We start from the raw sequence: 18,091 nt of genomic DNA, 5'->3' as shown, positions 1-18,091 counted from the left end.
CCAGACCTTTCTGAGCATAGCAGGACTGGAGACAGCCTCCTGATGTTTCTGCCATCCTATTGCAGCAGCAGCAAAGAGTGAGGTGTAGCAGGGCCGACTTATTCATTAGACAGAGTAGGCACAGTGCCTGGGGTCTACAAATACCTTTAGGAGGAATCCATGAAAATATTTTAATTGCTTTTTAAAAACATAAAACAATAAACTTACAGGTCAAAGAAAGTATTTTAATATATAGTATGAATACAGTCATCTCTCTAATAACGCAGCTATAAAATATAATTTTAATACCTTTTTATGGAGAAAGGAGTTTGTGAAGATAACTGTGTCTAAGGCCCACAAAAGTCAGGATGTGGTCCTAGAAAGCAAAGGTTTGATGAGAGAGACAGCAAAGGTGAGACAGAGGAGAAAGAGGCAGCACAGAGCTGAAACAGAGCCCCTGGGGTAAATATATTTGGTTAGGGTCCAGAAGTTTAGTATCAACTCCAGGATGGAAAGGGGGATCCTAAATATGGCACAGTTTAATCTTCAATGGCTGAGAAAAATCACTGAAATAACTATGTTTACCTGGAAACAATAATGATTATGATTATAATAATTACATCATATATTTACTACATATTATGTGCTAGGTAATGTTCAAAGTATTTTACATATATTGATTCATTTAGTCTTCCCATCAACTCTGTGTAGATGCTACTGTTATCTCTAATGGAAAACCAAACTAAAACACAGAATCTTTGTAATTTAACCAAGAGCATGCAGCTAGTAAGTGGTGGCATACAGAGTCAAATCCACTCTCTCTGGCTCCAACACCCAGGTAAAGGCACTACCACTTCCCAAAGGAACCAGTTCTCCTTGGCTGACTCCAACAAGTTTGGGCAGGAATTATAAATCATGTATGTGCAACCACTTGTCATACTACTAAACAAGGAAGCCATCAAAGTCAGATGGGTTGTATCAAAACAACTCAGGAGCCAATGTCTTTGGCTAGACTTCCACTGGCTAAAGATGAGGTAAACTGAACATCAATAAAGACAACCACTACAATGAACTGACAAATATAAAACATTTACATCTATGAGTCCATAAAAACATATTTTTTAAAGTTCTCAATTACCTTTGGAGGATACTAGAGAACTAACTCATTATCTTGAAAGCTAGCTCACAAAGGGAAAGAATCAAGCATTTATCCTGCCTTTCCTAATCAAAGCATACCTCAGGTAACTAAGATGGAGAGAGAAACTCTGTCATTATAGAAGAAGTCCACTAATAAATAATGAATGACAGAATTAGAACACCATCTTGCCACCACTAATGAATTAATGGGTCTAGGCAATAATCATCAATGGCTGGTAACATCACAAAAAAGAGTGATAACCAGACATAATGTGCTTCCTGATGGCATACTCAGAAACAACCATGAAGTATTGCCAAAAAATCAAGCCTGAATTTGATCAAGCCTCAAGATCTACCAGTTTATATAAAATACAAGGAGGAATGTACTAAATACCATAGAAATACAATAAAAAAAAAAAAAAAAAAAAACCAAGACTGTAAAAACTACAGAACAAGCAATGTGTTTCTTCAACAAAAAATTACCAGGGAAAAAAGAGATGGAGGAATGAGAATCTATGATTCCCAAGGTCTTAAGAGATGTTAACTATTTTAATGTGTAAATCTTATTTTGCATCCTGATATAAACAAACTAAAAAAAAAATTGAACTTGGGAAATTTAAACACTGATTGCTTATTTAATGATATTAAATTATTAATAATTCTATTTGTGATAACAGAATTATGGTTATGTTTTTTTGAGTCCTTACCTTTTTTAATTAAATATTTTGAGATAATTATAGATTCACATTTAGTTCTAAGAAATTATATTAAGAGGTCAGGTGCAGTGATTAATGCCTGTAATCCCATCATTTTGAAAGGCCAAGACAGGAGGATTACTTGAGGCCAGGAGTTCAAGATCTGCTGGGGCAAAATAGTGAGACCCCCATCTCTACTTTAAAAATAAAAATAAAAATAAATGTTACCAAAGGATATCACATATCCTTTATCAAGTTTTTCCCAATGGTAACATCTTGCAAGACTATAGTACAGTATCACAAACAAGATACTGACACCGATTGAGTGAAGATCCATAACATTTCCACTGCCATAAGGTTCTCTCATGTTGCCTTTAATAGACACACCCATTTCCCTCCCATTCACACTCCCTATCACCTGGCAACCACAAATCTGTTCTTCAGTCCATGATTTTGTCATTTCAAAAATGTTCTAGAAGTTCTAGAAATGGAATCACACACTCTGCAACTTCTGGAATTGCCTCTTTGCACTCAGCATAATTCTCTGAAGATACATCCAGGTTGCTGAGTGTATCAATAGTTGGTTCCTTTTTATTGCTGAGTAGTATTCCATGGTAATGGTATGCTACTTTCTGTTTAATCATCTACCCATTGAAGACACCTGGGTCTTTTTTTTTTCCATTTTGAGCTATTGTAAATAAAACTGATATAAACATTCAAGTAGAACCCTTATCTTTTAAAGTACTTACATATGTAGGGATGAATAAAATGATGCTAGGAATTGCTTCAAAAAAGTTCCTAAATGGATAAGATATGGAAAAAAATAACCTCTTCATCAGCTAATAAGTGCATCATACAATTATCTCTATTTTTATATGTTTAACATTTTCCATAACATAAAGTTCAAAAAAAGAATCCAGCAGGAAAAAATTACTTATCTGACCACTATATAACCCTGCACATAAACACACATATCTTCAAGTATAATTGAAGATACACTTTTTTTATCTTGTGACTTTAGGCCATGCCAAGATCACAAGAATTCTTTGCTTAAAACATAGAGCCCACACCTTCCAGTGATCACTATTGAAACACTTACTGTAACAATTAAGGCAGACCCAACCCAAGTATCTGTTAACTTTCTTTCAGAAGTTTTTTTATTAGGCTACAGGGTTGATATAATAGGTAGTCTGTAACATTGGACAAAAGCAGGTAAGTAATCACCATAATCAAATGTATGAGATTTATGAGTGGCTTGTCTTCAAAAGAGAGAGTTTATGTCTGACATGAATAGGTCCTTATCATCAAGACAAATGCTGAAAGAACAGAAGTGTGATTACTAAAAATGAAGAGCAACAAACTATATGAGTACAATCAGGCCTGAAAATGAAGTGAAATGCATTTTATATTATGCAAAGGCTGCCTTTGTTTTTAAGCCACTCTGGAGGACAGCATATTATTACCATGTTCAGTCTGCAAGCTAATGATTCCTTAGTATAATTCTGCAAAATGGTATCTACTATTCAACATCACCAATATTCTATCAGCTCATTCTTCCCTAGTGCTGTCTCATCTTCTCCCCCTCCATCTCACTGAGGATACCTTGATTTTTCTTCATATGTGGTACTAAAATCTGAAGACCTATTCTCCCAAAGATCTCAAGCAAAGAAGAAGATATAAATACCAACCTATTTATCAATCCAGGATTAAAAGCCAAGATTTCCAAAGGAAATATTCATGATGCTTTTCAAGTGCCAAGTAGTTCAATAGCTACAAATGAGTTTCCCTTATTTGGTCTTTAATGCCTTGTCATGCACCATGATGAGCAATTCTAAAGCTTAAATAAATATTGTTATTAAAAGTAGGATATCTGTTCACAGATCAAATCCCAATAAGACAAATTCCAAAGGATCACCTAAGTTTTATAATTGTGTTGTAGTGTGGTTTTATCAAATAGCCCTTCTATTAAGTCAGCCCCAGCCTTGGTGTTAGAAATAGTAATGCTTGTTGTGATATGATTTGATCTGTAATACCATACTATGATAGGGAGGAAAAAGATGGTACACTGATAGGCTATCTGTGTGACAGTCAAATAACTATAAAATGAAAGACATTAGTCAATTCTATTAAAAACAATCTTACAGATGGTTCAGTGGTGAGTTTAACAATGTTAAGAGTTCTATCAATGGAAAGAAATCTACGGCAACATTGTATCAAAATCTTGTTCTTATGTCATGGGTCAGAACGGAGACACACAGAATTAAAATATAAAATATCACAGATCACTAGAAATGGTGCTATATATAGGTGCTACATTGAGGAGATTAATTTTCTGCTAGAGACAGAAAATGAAAATGATAAAAATTGGATTCAAGAATAAAATGGAATGGAGAAAGAGTTGATAAATGGGTGTAAAGTTAAATACACATATATTTTTGAATACTCTTTTCCTGTATCTTTTGCCATCGTTCTTGACTCTTACAACCAAACAGTTTCTGGGTCCTGTGGATAAGGACTCTACAATATAAATTTTTGTACAGTTTGTGGCCATTGACAAGATACTAGAAGTTGGAACTCTTAGCACTCAGCTTGACATACTTAAAGGTTAATCTAAAATAGTTTGCATAAAATAAAATGTTCTTGCCAAATCTTTAGGGTTGGTTTGCTCATATTTCACATTAGTCTTCTTCATAGCAACCACAATTGCCTGGTCTACAGACTTGGATTTCAGAGGGGCCATTTTTGTGAGTTGAGGTGGTTTCAGAGAAGGGAATGTATGAGAGCACAGGTAGTAACAGGTCATGCATGCAGAAAAATGAGGGAAAGCATCACATCTAGAAAAAATTCCAAGAACAAATTACACAAGAGGAGTATAGAGAGCTGAATAACCATGTCTGGCATGAGCTGTGTAGAGTGGAGGAGTAGAAGATAAACTTAGAAGAGCAGGTTGGAGCCAGGGAGTGGCAACCTCTGACGCCCAGGCAAAGCATTTAGAACACATCCCATAGGCCCTAAGAGAACTACTGCAGGTTTGAGCACACGTAAGATAAGTGCAGCAGTGGTTAAAAAGATGTGACTACAGGTAAGAGGCAGAGAGGAAAGGAGCAGAAGACCACAGATAAAAACCTTTACTAATTGTTCCACATGAGGTCAGAGGGCTTGATTTAGGAGGGTGATAGTGGGAAGAGAAAAGATTAATTTGAGGGGGGCAGTGTGAAATATACAAATACTTAAAGCTAGTTTTATCCTCAATTAAAACCTAGAAAATGGTCATTATTAAAGAACTACTTATGAGATACTGAGGATTATTATGTAGATTGAGAGGTAAACTGTCATTATGATCAAACACATAAGAGGGCATAAAAATTCTAATAACTGATAAAGTCATTTTTAAAGGAAGCTTTCACTAAGCTTAACAGGAGCTTGGAAAAAAATGGATTTTTGATATAAGTAAAAATTATATTTAAGGAGATCATGATTGGTTGCAAGGTGATGAGTATTTTTAAATTTCAAAATAACTACTGATTTTAGCAAGGCAGTAATAATGACTTATTTGATTGACAGATCTATTTTCCCTACTTTTGCAAATCTACATTTGCAGATCTATTTTCTCTACTTTTTCAAACCACTTTTGCAAACACATTAATCAAAAGCTCTTCTTTTTTGTAAAACTGTAAAACAGTATAGATTACATAAGCCTAATCTTCTTAGTATATAAGCCAACTTAGTTTCTATTTTCATTTGCTTAATACATTTTTATTGAGCATTTACAACATGATAAGTACCGTGCTGGTGCTGCATGTACAATGAAGAATAAAAGAGACACGGTCTGCCTATGTGAGAGCTCACAGTATAGACAATCCCAGACTTAGGATGGGTCAACTTAACAATTTTGATACTTTATAATGATGTAAAAGTGATACACCTTCAAGAGAAACCATATCTTGATACCATACAACCATTCTGTTTTTCACTTTCAATAAAGTATTTAATAAATCACATGGAGCTATTCAACATTTTATTATAAAAAAGGTTTTGTGTTAGATGATTTTGTCCAACTGTAGGCTAATGTAAGTGTCCTGAGCACATTTAAGGTAGGCTAGCCTAAGCTATGATGTTCAGTAGGTTAGGTGTATTAAATGTATTTTCTACTTAAGATATTTTCAACTTACGATGGGTTTATCAGGATGTATCCCCACTATAAGTGAAAGAGTATCTGTATGGTGGAATAAATAGATATCAATTTAAACATCATTCTAATATGTAATTAAAATTGGAATACATATTCTAAAGAAAAAATACAGGGCACTATGAGAGCTTATAATATGGAGGCTAAACCAAGATTGGGTCTGGGAGGTGTTTTTAAGGAAACTGTCTGTGAGGTAAAATATGTAAGGATATAGAGGAGTGAAATAGGGAAAAGAGTTGGGGAAAGGGAACTAGAAGAAAAGATGAGCAGAGGGAAAGAATACAATAAAATGCATACAATAAAATGACAATGCTCTCCAACCTGTTGTGTAATAGTATCCCATGGTCCCTGTAGCAGTCGCGTCTTATAGCACTCATGAACTCCTTCCCATATGTCCTTCAGAGTTAAAGGTCTCCCATCTGTGAAAGTGCATGGTAAAGACTGAGTTAGTAATTCATGTGACACAATGGTACTTGGTGTCAATCTAAAACTCCTGGAAGAATATCATGACTTTTAGAAAGATCTTTAGTGCACATGCTATTTACATATCAAGAGAGTGCTATATGAATTACTATTTTCTTCCTGAGGGAAATTTAAACATTCAAGCTTCTCAGCTTTGTATCCATCTAGCATTTAAATTATCTGCTCATTCATTGCCTCTAGGAATTTTGCAAAATAAATAAAATCCAAATGTGTTTTAGAGAGAACTGACAGATACAAGCACAGGCAAAGGAACAGACAAACAGACTCCCATATTCACAAAAGTGAACTATGAATACTCTGAATCCTTTGTACTTCCTCTAGTCCTTAAAACAAAGAAGCCATACCCATGCATCTTTCACATTCTTGTGGAGTATTTATAATTTCCAAATCACTTCATCAGTTACCATGGAGAATAGAGAGAAGAAAAACACACAATTTCTCCTAGTAAAGAGCCTATCATCTACTAAGAAAACCATGACAAGTATATTATAGTAGAGTGGTCTCTGGCTGAAGAAGACTAAAGCTCACTGATGGTCTAAGGAAGAGAGATATTAACTCTTGATGTCTATGGCAGGTAGGGAAATGGACTCTTGGGGTCAATGGACAGGAGAACAGGGTTGGCATGAAGAGGGCAGTAAAAGCTTTATTGAACAATAATGCTCTTTGTTTCAATTATCCATCTGTATCCACCCAAATGATGTATTTTACGAAGACCACTATGGCACTTACAATATACACAAGATAAGTCAAGTCAAAAAACAGGTTTCTAAGTTCTAAAAAGAAGGCAGAAAGAGAAAGTCACTGAAAGATTTCAAACCACATACTGCTGGAAAGAAGGTGTCTTAATACTAGAATCCAGTACAACTTGGTCCATTCAGAGCTATAAAGCCCTCAAGACTCACAGGTGTGCTCTTTTGGGCTAATGGATGATACCACTTAAAGATATTTCACACAGCAATATACTGAATATTTAGACCAAAGAAGTATTTGATCATCAAAGGCAACAAAGCTTAAGGGAAATAATCTACTCAAGAGTTCCAAAAATCACTGTATTCAGACTTTCAAGTATAAGTAGAAATGTATGGTGTTGGGAAAAAAGCACTAGATTTGGAGTCTGGACTAAGTTTAAATCCTGGGGTTGGCACTTAGTTCTACATGACTGCAAATTATTTTGCTTTTAACTGCAAAATGAGAATAATAATCCTTTCTGAGTGTTGTTCTTTTGAGGCTTACATGAGTGAACCCACCCAGGACTGTGTTAGGCACACAATAAGAGCTCAATAAATATTAGGAATCTTTTTCCAGTACTCATACAATTATTCCCATTATTCTCAAAGCTGAAAGATTCATTTCTAGACTGTGATTTCTTAGAATTTTCCCATGTTGGGATACCATTCATATCATCTTTGATATAGTAATATACTAATATCATAAGCAGGGCATTTCTCATGTTTGACCTAAAAGTTGAACTTTTCCTCAACCTTTATTTTCAATAAATAGCAATAGAATATTTTGATACATTTTCAATAAGTATCTTCATCTTGGCATTTATCTGGCGGCAGGAGACCATTATCGTGTGATAAATAGTTTTATTCCATTGACATTTCCATGTCTGTAAAATGAACAAGATTTATTCATCCAATTAACATTTGAATGTCATGTTTAGCTACAAGTTAAAAACAAGCTGCCTTCGGTATCTGTGTTATATTGTTTTCTGAACACATTTACAGAGTAGGGCCAAACTCTGCTCTTAAGCATTATGCACCTTTGAAATATGCACATGCCATGCCTGCCTGTGTGTGTGTGTGTGTGTGTGTGTGTGTGTGTGTGTGTGTGTGTGTTGGTATGGGAAGAGGCAAATAAGATCTTAAGTACTTTAGTGTCAAATAGTAAATAATAAAATTGTAGAATAATGACATGCTTTTAAAATAATTTTTACGTGTCAAAGTTAAAAGAAATGAAATACCTGCAGTAGGATAATAAAAGGTTAGAGCTAGTATAACCACTAATTGTATAAATAGGGCAGCCAAGGTCTTAGGAAATATGCATCTGCCAAAAGTATGCAGCCAGTTCATGACTGAAGTCTGAATCCAGATCTCAGGACTCACCAGTGCTCTTCCTGCTGGTCCACGCTGCCTCTGAGGGCAAAGGAGTTGCCAATGGTTTATAAATATTTACCGAATAAATGATAAATGACGAAAAATGCCTTTCTTATTTCCCCTAAAATAATGCTTTACGGGCCTAGAGAAGAACACTGGGTTTCATATCTGATAATCAGTAATGATTTTAATTTTATTCCTTAAAGTATTTCAGGCAACAATGTAAGTATGGAGTAAATGGTTTGGATAGAAGTTAATTTTAGAAGTAGATGTTTTATATAATTTGGCACCAACTATATGCCAGGCATCTGTTCCAAGTCTTTGTGATACATCAGTGACCAAAACATTCATACCTGTTTTCATGAAGGTTACATGTTACCTTGGGGTGTGTGTGTGTGTGTGTGTGTGTGTGAGACAGTACACAATTAACAAAATAAATGAGTAAATTATATATTATGTTAGGAAGTGATACATACTGTGGTGAAAAGGAAAAGTAGAGCAGGCTAAGAAGTGCCAGCCAAAGGCAGGTTTGCAATTTTAGACTTCAGTGAGAAAGTAGCTTGTGTGCAAACACTGGGAGGCACAGTCTTCCAAGGAAAGGGACCAACCAGTGGAAAGACCACCAGGGGTGGGCAGGGGATCACTGGCACTACATGCAGATCACTAACATTCGTCACTTAAAGACAATGACTTAAAAGAATCACACAGCTTTATCAAGATATAATTCACATACATACAATCTATCCATGTGAAGTATACAATTTAATTATAGAGTTGTGCAATCATCACCTCAATCAATTTTAGCACACTTTCATTACCTTAAAAAAAAAAAAAAACAGCGGGACACAATGGCTCATGCCTATAATTTCAGCAATTTGGGAGGCTCAGGTGGGAGGATTGCTTGAAGCCAGGAGTTTCAGACCAGCCTGGGCAACAAAGTGAGACTCCATTTTTACAAAAATGTGGCCATATAGGGAAGGGCAGAGACAAGAGGCCAGGAAAGTATTTACCTCAGTGGAGTCCTTTGGCTGTAGTCCCAATGAGGCCTGGCAAAGCTTTATTTCTTTTTCTGCAGAATAAGCCCGATTTTCTCCTCACCCCAATTTTCTGAACCAACTTGGGTGCTTTTCTGATTCTTGTAACCAGAGCTTTGTTTGAAAAGTAGCTTCTTCAAATGAGGAAACCGATGGAAAAGTTAATAACGTAACAGAGCCCAAGTCTGTTTTGCATCCACAATGATGCAACTGCTTGAGATGCTTAAACAGTCGTGACTTCCAGGACTAGCCTCTCCAAACCATGGTCTCCAACTTCTAAAATATAACCCCCTTAAAAAAACTGAGGAAGGTCAACAAGCAATTACAATACTTTTGTTAAATATCTGCTTCTTCTAGGCGTATAACGGCTATATCTCAAGGGCTACTGCAAAGTCTCTTTAGCACCTCCCGAAGTTCTGTGTTTGGCACCCCCTGCTGGTGGTATGCTAGGCCTTGTGGGACTACATGTTTTTAAAACAAACATATCAAGTCTTAAATATTCAAAAGACCACTGTTCTTCAAAACTGTCACCTAGGGAGGTTACCTGACTATTCAGCAAGTTCAACAAATATTTATTTCCAACAATGCTGCAATGCTGTCAATGGAACTGCCTTTGAACTTTTGAACTCCCTTTGGAGCCAGACAAGTAACTAATTATTTACTAGTCCCAAACAGCTTTAAATCAAAGGAAAAAATTGTACTTATTCTATATATTTAGTTCCAAATGATTTTGTTGTCACCAAACAAATTCACCTTTAATGGGTAACCATCTTCCAACTTTTAACCACAAGGACTGTAAGAAGTTTCAAAACCAGCAGTTCCCAAAATATGTTGCATAATCAGAGTATGGCTGGCAAAAGCATATAATTTTGCTTTTCCTCTGTATCTCTGCAAATCTCTCCAGTTTCGGCTGACCATTTACACCGTAAAAGGTCTGGGTAAACATAGCTTTGTCTCTATGACAACAATAACCTAATGAGGTATGATACGGGTTCTTTTCCCTAAGCCTTCATCCCTGGTTTGCCTAGGCACAGTTTACACCTTCAACATCAAGGACATACAAAAGTTAGTTTTTGGGATCTTCCATACAAAAACAAAAAGACATAATCTAACCAGCAATATCTTCAAAATCCTGGCATACATTATTGATATCTAAAATGCATTCAAATATGATCATGACTCTAATTATTTCAAAAGCAAAACAGATACTTGAGAAATGCCACTGAAACAATTGAATTGGGATATTTATATACGTATAAAGAACCACATCACAGAAACAAAGCAGAAACCTGAAGAATGTTGTATATAGCCATTTATTTATGAAAACTAAAGATCAAAACTTAAAATTAAAATATGGACATAAATACTTGCCTAAGTGCATGAAACACATAATTATGTGCCTACATGTTCAATTCAATGTATCTTCAATCAGAAACTTTAAACCATGTTAATAGGGTCTATTTGTTACATCTGGCCTCAGTCAGAGGAGACATAAGCATACTCAATCAACAACACCCTTGTTTCAGACCTAAGATACTCAATAGCACCAATTTTAACATGCTTAGAAATTTCATTAATCACATTGAGGCTGAGAAGCTCAGTAAAATCCCTTGAATACCTGAAAAATTGAAGTAGAAGCCAAGATAATTTCAGCAGTAACCTACATAGTTAGCATGGTAAACTGAGGTCATTTATATAACAAGTGTTTAGTGAATGCCTACTATGTGCCAGTATTACTTGGAATGATAATACACATTTAAACTAAAGGAATGGTCTGTCAGTAATCTAAAATGTCAGTGACAAAAAAGAAGAGACATTAGGTGAAAAATAGAATAATTAAAAGTACAATCTTTAGCAACTGCCAGTAGCATTTAACATTTTCATATAAAATCTCTCAATTGAATAATGACCCACATGTCAAGTAATCTACATATTACTCAAAATGTACAGCTTTCTAAATTAAATTTCTCAGGGCTATTAGTTTTCATGAAGCCAATAACAGCATGAGATATTTCACCAGCACTAACTGTAGTGCAAGCATGCTGGAGTCACCTTTATCCTTACTGTGCATGGTTTCACTAAAATTTTTTAACTCCTAAAAGGAAGACTAGAGAGAGTATAAATAATTCCGAGTAAGTTTAAGAATAACGTTCTGAATGTAGCCACTAGAAATACAAAGGAAAGAGTGGACTTTTCACAACAAAAGATATCATTATTCAATATATTGTCTTCAACAGAGCTTTGAAAGATATAAAAATTCATGTCATACTCCACAGTAAGGCAGAGATGAAGCTCCACCAAAGGAGAAAATTCATTTTTGCTTCAGTGAGAAAATTAAATTGTGATATGAAATGAGTGTAATTGTTCATGTACATTCATATCAGCTACTATACTGGCTAATTCTGTAATTTGTATTTATTCATATAAGTATTTTAGGACTTTATATCTTTATTAATCTCAAGAAATCTAAATGAAATTTCCAAAATATGAACTATGGTAACTTCTTTTTGCTTGCATATAACATCAATTAATTAATTTAACCTATATGGTTCTTAAATTTCAGTTATTTGATGAAAGTGTCATGCAGTGAAAAATGGGCTATAGAGTTTAAGGTCCAGCTCTATAGTTTTCTATGTACCCTTGAATAAATAATTTAACCCCTCTGAACAGTTTTTATGTCTCCACATGAGGACAACAACAGTTCATACCTTCTAGGGTTATTGTGAGGATCTAGATACATAATTTGGCTAGCATGGTTGAAAGGCACTAAATAGCAAGCCCCATTTCCAATATAAGCTTGGAATCCTCGAAACTCTGAAATCGGTATTATCACTAACTCAGTTTTTTTTCAGATGATGAAAGAAAGGAAATGGCAATGTTCAATAACTTGCCCAAGATCATATGGTTAGTAAGCAGCAGAGCTAGGAATCAGAACCAAAGCTTTCTGACTCTAGACCCTGCACTTCTCACCACTACATTACATGTGTCTCTGTGCACAGGAGCTCTTTGTAAAGTGTAAAGTTACACATACATATTAATTGTATTGTTCTTATTCCCACTATTACTAGTGGTCCCCATCAACACTGCCTAAACTATGAGTATCTGGAATTTTGCCTTTCTTGGTTTTCTTTCCACTCCTGGGTTCATCCTTTCCCTGTCACTCATGGACAAATCCCATATCTAGCCAAGCCCTCTCTTGATCACCACAGCTCAAGAGAGTCACAGTTCTCTGAGCCCTGGTGCCAATTTTTACCTCTCTTATGGTCCTTAACATATTCTACTTGAATATTTTACAGTTCAGACCTGTCTTGTTTCCCTCACTAGACTGTAAGCTCCTTGATGGTATCATCCATCTCTGATTTCCTTTATTTATCTCAGCATTTCAGAAACACATTTATGCCTTGAGTATAAATATTTTCAAATGAATGAACAGATGAAAGTTCAACATTATTTCTAGAGTAATTAGCACATTCTAAGAATAATGACTAATAATCATAATAAAATTCATTGATTAAAATGTTTTACATTTATATATTTTTTAAACTCATACTCAAGGACATGCAGCTATAGCAGATATATGATTTCTCAGTATCCAAACACACTTCCAATTTGGGAGTTAAATTCCAAAATAAGTAGGAGGCAGAGCCCCATTTCTACCACTAAAGCTAAAGGGAGGCAGATATTCCCTCGCCTTGTCATTCTACCACCTTCAGGTGACTCTATGATCTACCCTTCAATAAGTCTTTTCCTGCTTATCAAATTATTTGCCAATCAGGGGTACATATCTAATATAGCACAAATAGATAGTTTAAAAGTCTTGCTTAATAAATATTTTCAAAATTATCAGCCCCAATTTGTAAAATGTTATATATTTGTCTAGCAATCTTGAAGAGAAAAATAAATGTAAGACGGTTTTTAATTACATGAGAAAGTTTATGTGTGTTACAATCTATTTTTATGAATGTATGCCCAGCAGCACATAAAGGAGCAATTGTGAATCATCTTAAACTGTCCACACAGTGTTAAGAAACTTGGAATAATGCAAGTGATATTATACCTTTCCATTTAAATTAAGTGAAGCACTTAACCTAGTAGAAGTACATAGAAGACCTTCTTGATAAACCTCTGAATCAGAAAATGGTCCCAAGGGGAGCAACATTACATCCACAATATATCTGAGACATCAACCCTGTGATACCACTATTGATCCAGAAATCTGAGGACCGTACTACCAGCTGGATATCGATAGCCTAAGTTCTGCTGGTTCTAAAGCAGAAGACACTATTTTTTTTTCTGAGACAAAGTCTCCCTCCATAGCTGCAGTGGCGCAATCCCAGCTCACTGCGACCTCTACCTCCTGGGTTCAAGTGATTCTCTGCCTCAGCCTCCCGAGTAGCTGGGACTACAGGTGCCCATCACCAGGCCCAGCTAATTTTTTTTTTTTAATTTATTTTACTAGATATGGGGTTTCACCATGTTGGCCAGGCTGGTCTCAAACTGCTGACTTCAGGTGATTCACCCACCTTGGCCTCCCAAAGTGCTGGGATTAGAGGTGTGAGCCACTGTGCCCAGCCAACACTCTATTTTCAATCCTATCCAAAGTATTCTGAGGTTTTGATCCCAAATTCTTGGGATTAATACCCAGCAATTTGTACTTTTGGATTTCCCCAAACCTCACACCCCCACATTATGTATTAGTATTGTATTATTCTATACCAGCACTTTGAATACCCTTCTTCCACCATCCAACCTGGTCTCCCTCCCATGGAATGCAGTCTCTGCCTTCTCAGAACAGCACCTAACATACAGACTTGAACACTGCTTTGATGACTTTGAAGGAGCAGAAAAATAATACATCAGTTACAAGTTGGGCAGTGATTTGTTTCAGCATATTTTAAAGATAGACTAATGTGCCTACTGTGTGCACAACACAAATCTCATTATTTCCCTGAAAATATGTTCTTTCCAACTCATTTTCTCTAAAAGGTTATTGTTTTTAAATTTTTATTAAGTTAATAACAACAATAATAAAAAAGCCAAATTTCTTTTTTTATTTTTCAAATTTCATTCTCACCCTTTAATCTTTTTCTTTCTGTTTTACTCAGTCACAATTTCTAGGAAATCCTTCCTCTGGTCTCATTCACTTCTGCTCAATCTCTTTCACTTTTTCTTTATTTCTTCCAATCCCTTCCTTTCTATTTTTCTTCCGCAATTTGACCTCAACATACCTTTTCAACCATTTCTTCCATAATTCATCCTAAGTGAACCCCTTCTCCAAACTGGTCCTTCACTGTTTCCCAGATATGCTGGGCTCTCTCCAACCCCCACAGCTTGGCACTCACTCTCCGTCCCTTTGCCAATGCTTTTCCTAACCTCTTCAAGAAACCCAACCGGTGGCTGTCCTCCACAGGTTGTTGGACAGAGCTATGGATATTCTACTTTTATTCTTCAGCTTCTTCCAAACACCCATCTTTCCTGTTTTGCTGTCATTCACCTCTATGTACTCCAAAGACTTCCTCTTGTTGAAAATCACGGACAATCCTTTTCCTCCTTGATGATTTATATGCTGCCTTAATTCCAAACTTTCCATCATTCTTTCTTTATCCTGGCCTTATCTTAGTTTGGTTTATGCTGCCTTTGAGACGGAATTATTCTTTGACTATTTATTTTGTCCTGTTTCTCTATGAGCATCCTTCAGGTCTACAACAAGTGGACAAATCCTGCACGTGAAAAATTTAGGCCACATTTTTAATTGTATACCCTTATTTCCTGGGCCAATAATAGAATGGCCTCCAGAAAGGACAGCCATTCCTTTGCTGAATGGAGGAAAAGATGATTCCTCCTCTATTCAAATGCAGCCCTTCTGACTAATTAAAGAAATATGTCAAAACAACTCTCGGGAAGAACTCATATATTATCCAGAGAATGAAATGTTTTGAAAATGAGAAGAACCACTTGGTCGATTTTTCAATAGAGATTGAGAACAAAGGAAAAGAAAAAAATAAATCAGAATTCAAGATGAAATAAATATGGAAATCTCTCGCTAAATGTAGGAAGAAAATACTTAAGCCGAGGCCTCTGGTAAGGCAAAAAGCCATTATGTATGTGCCTAAGGGTTTTACCACCTTTGTAACATTTGCCACCAGCTTTTGATCAAAATTGAGGCCTCAAAAGGGAAAATGAGACATAAAAAAGGCAGGGAATAAAAATGATAGGGAGTGGATAGAAGGCTTTGGCATGACACAAAAAATTCTTTAATATGGTGTGCTTCAAAAACAGTGGGGGAGAAAAAAACAGCATGCACTTGAAGATGTCAATGCTTTGTGGGAGTGGATTTACTAAACTACAAGGCACTATTCCAGTGTAGGCTATTTATTATTACTCAACTAAAGTGCAATTACATCTCACCCTCTCCTGAGTGACAAATGGTATTAACTGTGTACCACTACCTCTCCCAAACCTACAACGACCAAAGGTTAGAGAAAAACAGAACATTGGGATGGAAGGACTTATTTCTTCTCTTATCCACTTGATAACTGAGCTCCTGTACACCAAGGTAGTAGAAATGAGAGGCATCTCATTTCTACTGAAGCAGAATGCTGTCTCAACTTGGCTGTCTGCCTTCAAGGATTAAATAAAAATATGTGTTTATAGAAGTGGAACAGCTGCTTCAGCTAGTTTGGATACCTACTTTTAAGTCCTCAGGATGTTCCATTTTTCTAAGTCCACTACTCCTATAGTCTCGGAAAATTATCAGACTAAAGAATAAAGACACATAGATGGTTTGGGTCGTAGGTCTCCTGGAGACGCCAGCATTACTTCCTCTTTTAAAACCTGGCTTAACAGTTAAAGTGGGCACTATCACAATGTTTCCATTGTGGGGCTATATTTTTAAATGCTAGAAATTCTTCATTATTGGTTCACTTAACAAATACTTGATGCTGTGCCACAGTTGAAAAAGTCATATACATACACATATATATACATATATATATGTGTGTATGTATATGGCTGTGTGTGTGTGTGTGTGTGTGTGTGTGTGGCTTTGTGTATATGCATGTATAAGCTTTTATGGTTTTGTGTGTATGCACATATGTGTGTGTATATGGCTTATACACGCATGCACACAAAGCCATAAAGCTTCTCACTTTGTAGGTACTCAATATCAATTTCCTTCACTCTTTTTTTTACCTTAAAGCTCTATGTTCTAGCATATAATCTTGTAGATATAAACAATTATTTCTGCTACAGTACAACTTGTGATATGAAAGAAGATATGATATGATATGATATGATATGATATATGATATAATATGACATGGAAGTGACAAGAATAAATGGCATGTGAGTTGAGGCTGGGCTACTAGTAATTGGCCTGGTGGAAACTGGACCATATAAAGGAATAAAAGGAACTCAAAGTCTAAGGGATTTACGTTTTGAGAAACAGAGTAAAGATTTCTTCTGAAATCTAAACCAGTTGATAAAGTAAAGGGCAATGTAAATTTAAATGGAAACTATTACTTGTTTTGCTTTTCTTTAAAAAAAAGGTACAGGGAAAAAATTTAAAGCAAAGCAGAGAAATTAATTTTTACTAACAATGAAATGCAAAAGAAATTATAAATACCTGTCAAAAACAAGGCTAAGTGAACTATTTTTGAAGCAACAACAACAAAAAAAAAGACCCCTGGGCAAGAAATTTTACAGTCATCCTCTTTCTAGGTCGGAACTCTCTTAGAATGAGACAAAGAAAAATCCGGGCCTGGAATAAGAGGAAGACATTAGGAATCCTTTCACCGCACTGACAGAGATTTGTTTAACAAACAGATGAAGGTCCAGAGTAATCAGACACCACAAGAAAAGGTAAGGAGAATAAGAAAGACTGAGGGGAATAAATGAAAAATTGTGACTTCAGAGTAAAGGTTGATACATTTTAAAAATATCCATCAGGTTAAGTTAGGTGGAAAGGAAAAATAAATTATTAGTATATGATAAAGGAAAGAAAGAATGATTCTTCATGTTTCTCTACCAGAAAACGTTCATTACGCTTCACAAAAATTAAATTTAGTATTTTAATGTACCTGAACAAGCACTAAATGAATTCTGGGCTGAAATGAATTTTTAAATTCTTAATACCCACTCTATACAACACAAAGCAGTGGTCGTGGGGAAGTGAACGCTTCTATATAAAAATAAATGACTTGTTTTGGTTTACCTTTATTAGGCATAAATAGAGGGCATCTTAAAAGTATACAAATAGAAGCCAAGAATACAAATTGTGTTGCTTTTAAAGAATAGAAAATCATGAAGAAAGGATCACAGAAACTACACCAATGTCATTAAAATATAATTGGACTTGCAGGAACAATTACTGTGCTGCACTGTAAGGGGAGCTGTTGGCACATAAGAGCAAAGCACACATATGAGCTCATCAGCCGGCCTTGGCAAGACCCACTTCCAGCTAGAAGCAGTCATGTT

The 18,091-nt window shown here is 35.6% G+C and overlaps 1 protein-coding gene across 5 annotated transcripts in view; it reads right to left on the bottom strand.

Moving 5' to 3' along the window:
• ATG10 (autophagy related 10) overlaps positions 1-18,091 on the bottom strand; it is a 281,245-nt gene that overhangs the window by 72,923 nt on the left and 190,231 nt on the right. For all 5 annotated transcript variants that reach the window (XM_037731180.1, XM_017507852.2, XM_037731185.1 and 2 more), the window contains one exon: positions 6,322-6,419. In XM_037731180.1, coding sequence (XP_037587108.1) covers positions 6,322-6,419 — 98 coding nt within the window. The remainder of the gene's footprint in view (positions 1-6,321; positions 6,420-18,091) is intronic.

The sequence above is a fragment of the Cebus imitator genome, unplaced genomic scaffold, assembly GCF_001604975.1.
Source record: "Cebus imitator isolate Cc_AM_T3 unplaced genomic scaffold, Cebus_imitator-1.0 Scaffold16, whole genome shotgun sequence".
NCBI lineage: Eukaryota > Metazoa > Chordata > Mammalia > Primates > Cebidae > Cebus > Cebus imitator.
The sequence above is the reverse complement of the archived record's forward strand: the minus strand, read 5'-3'. Positions and strand labels throughout refer to the sequence as shown.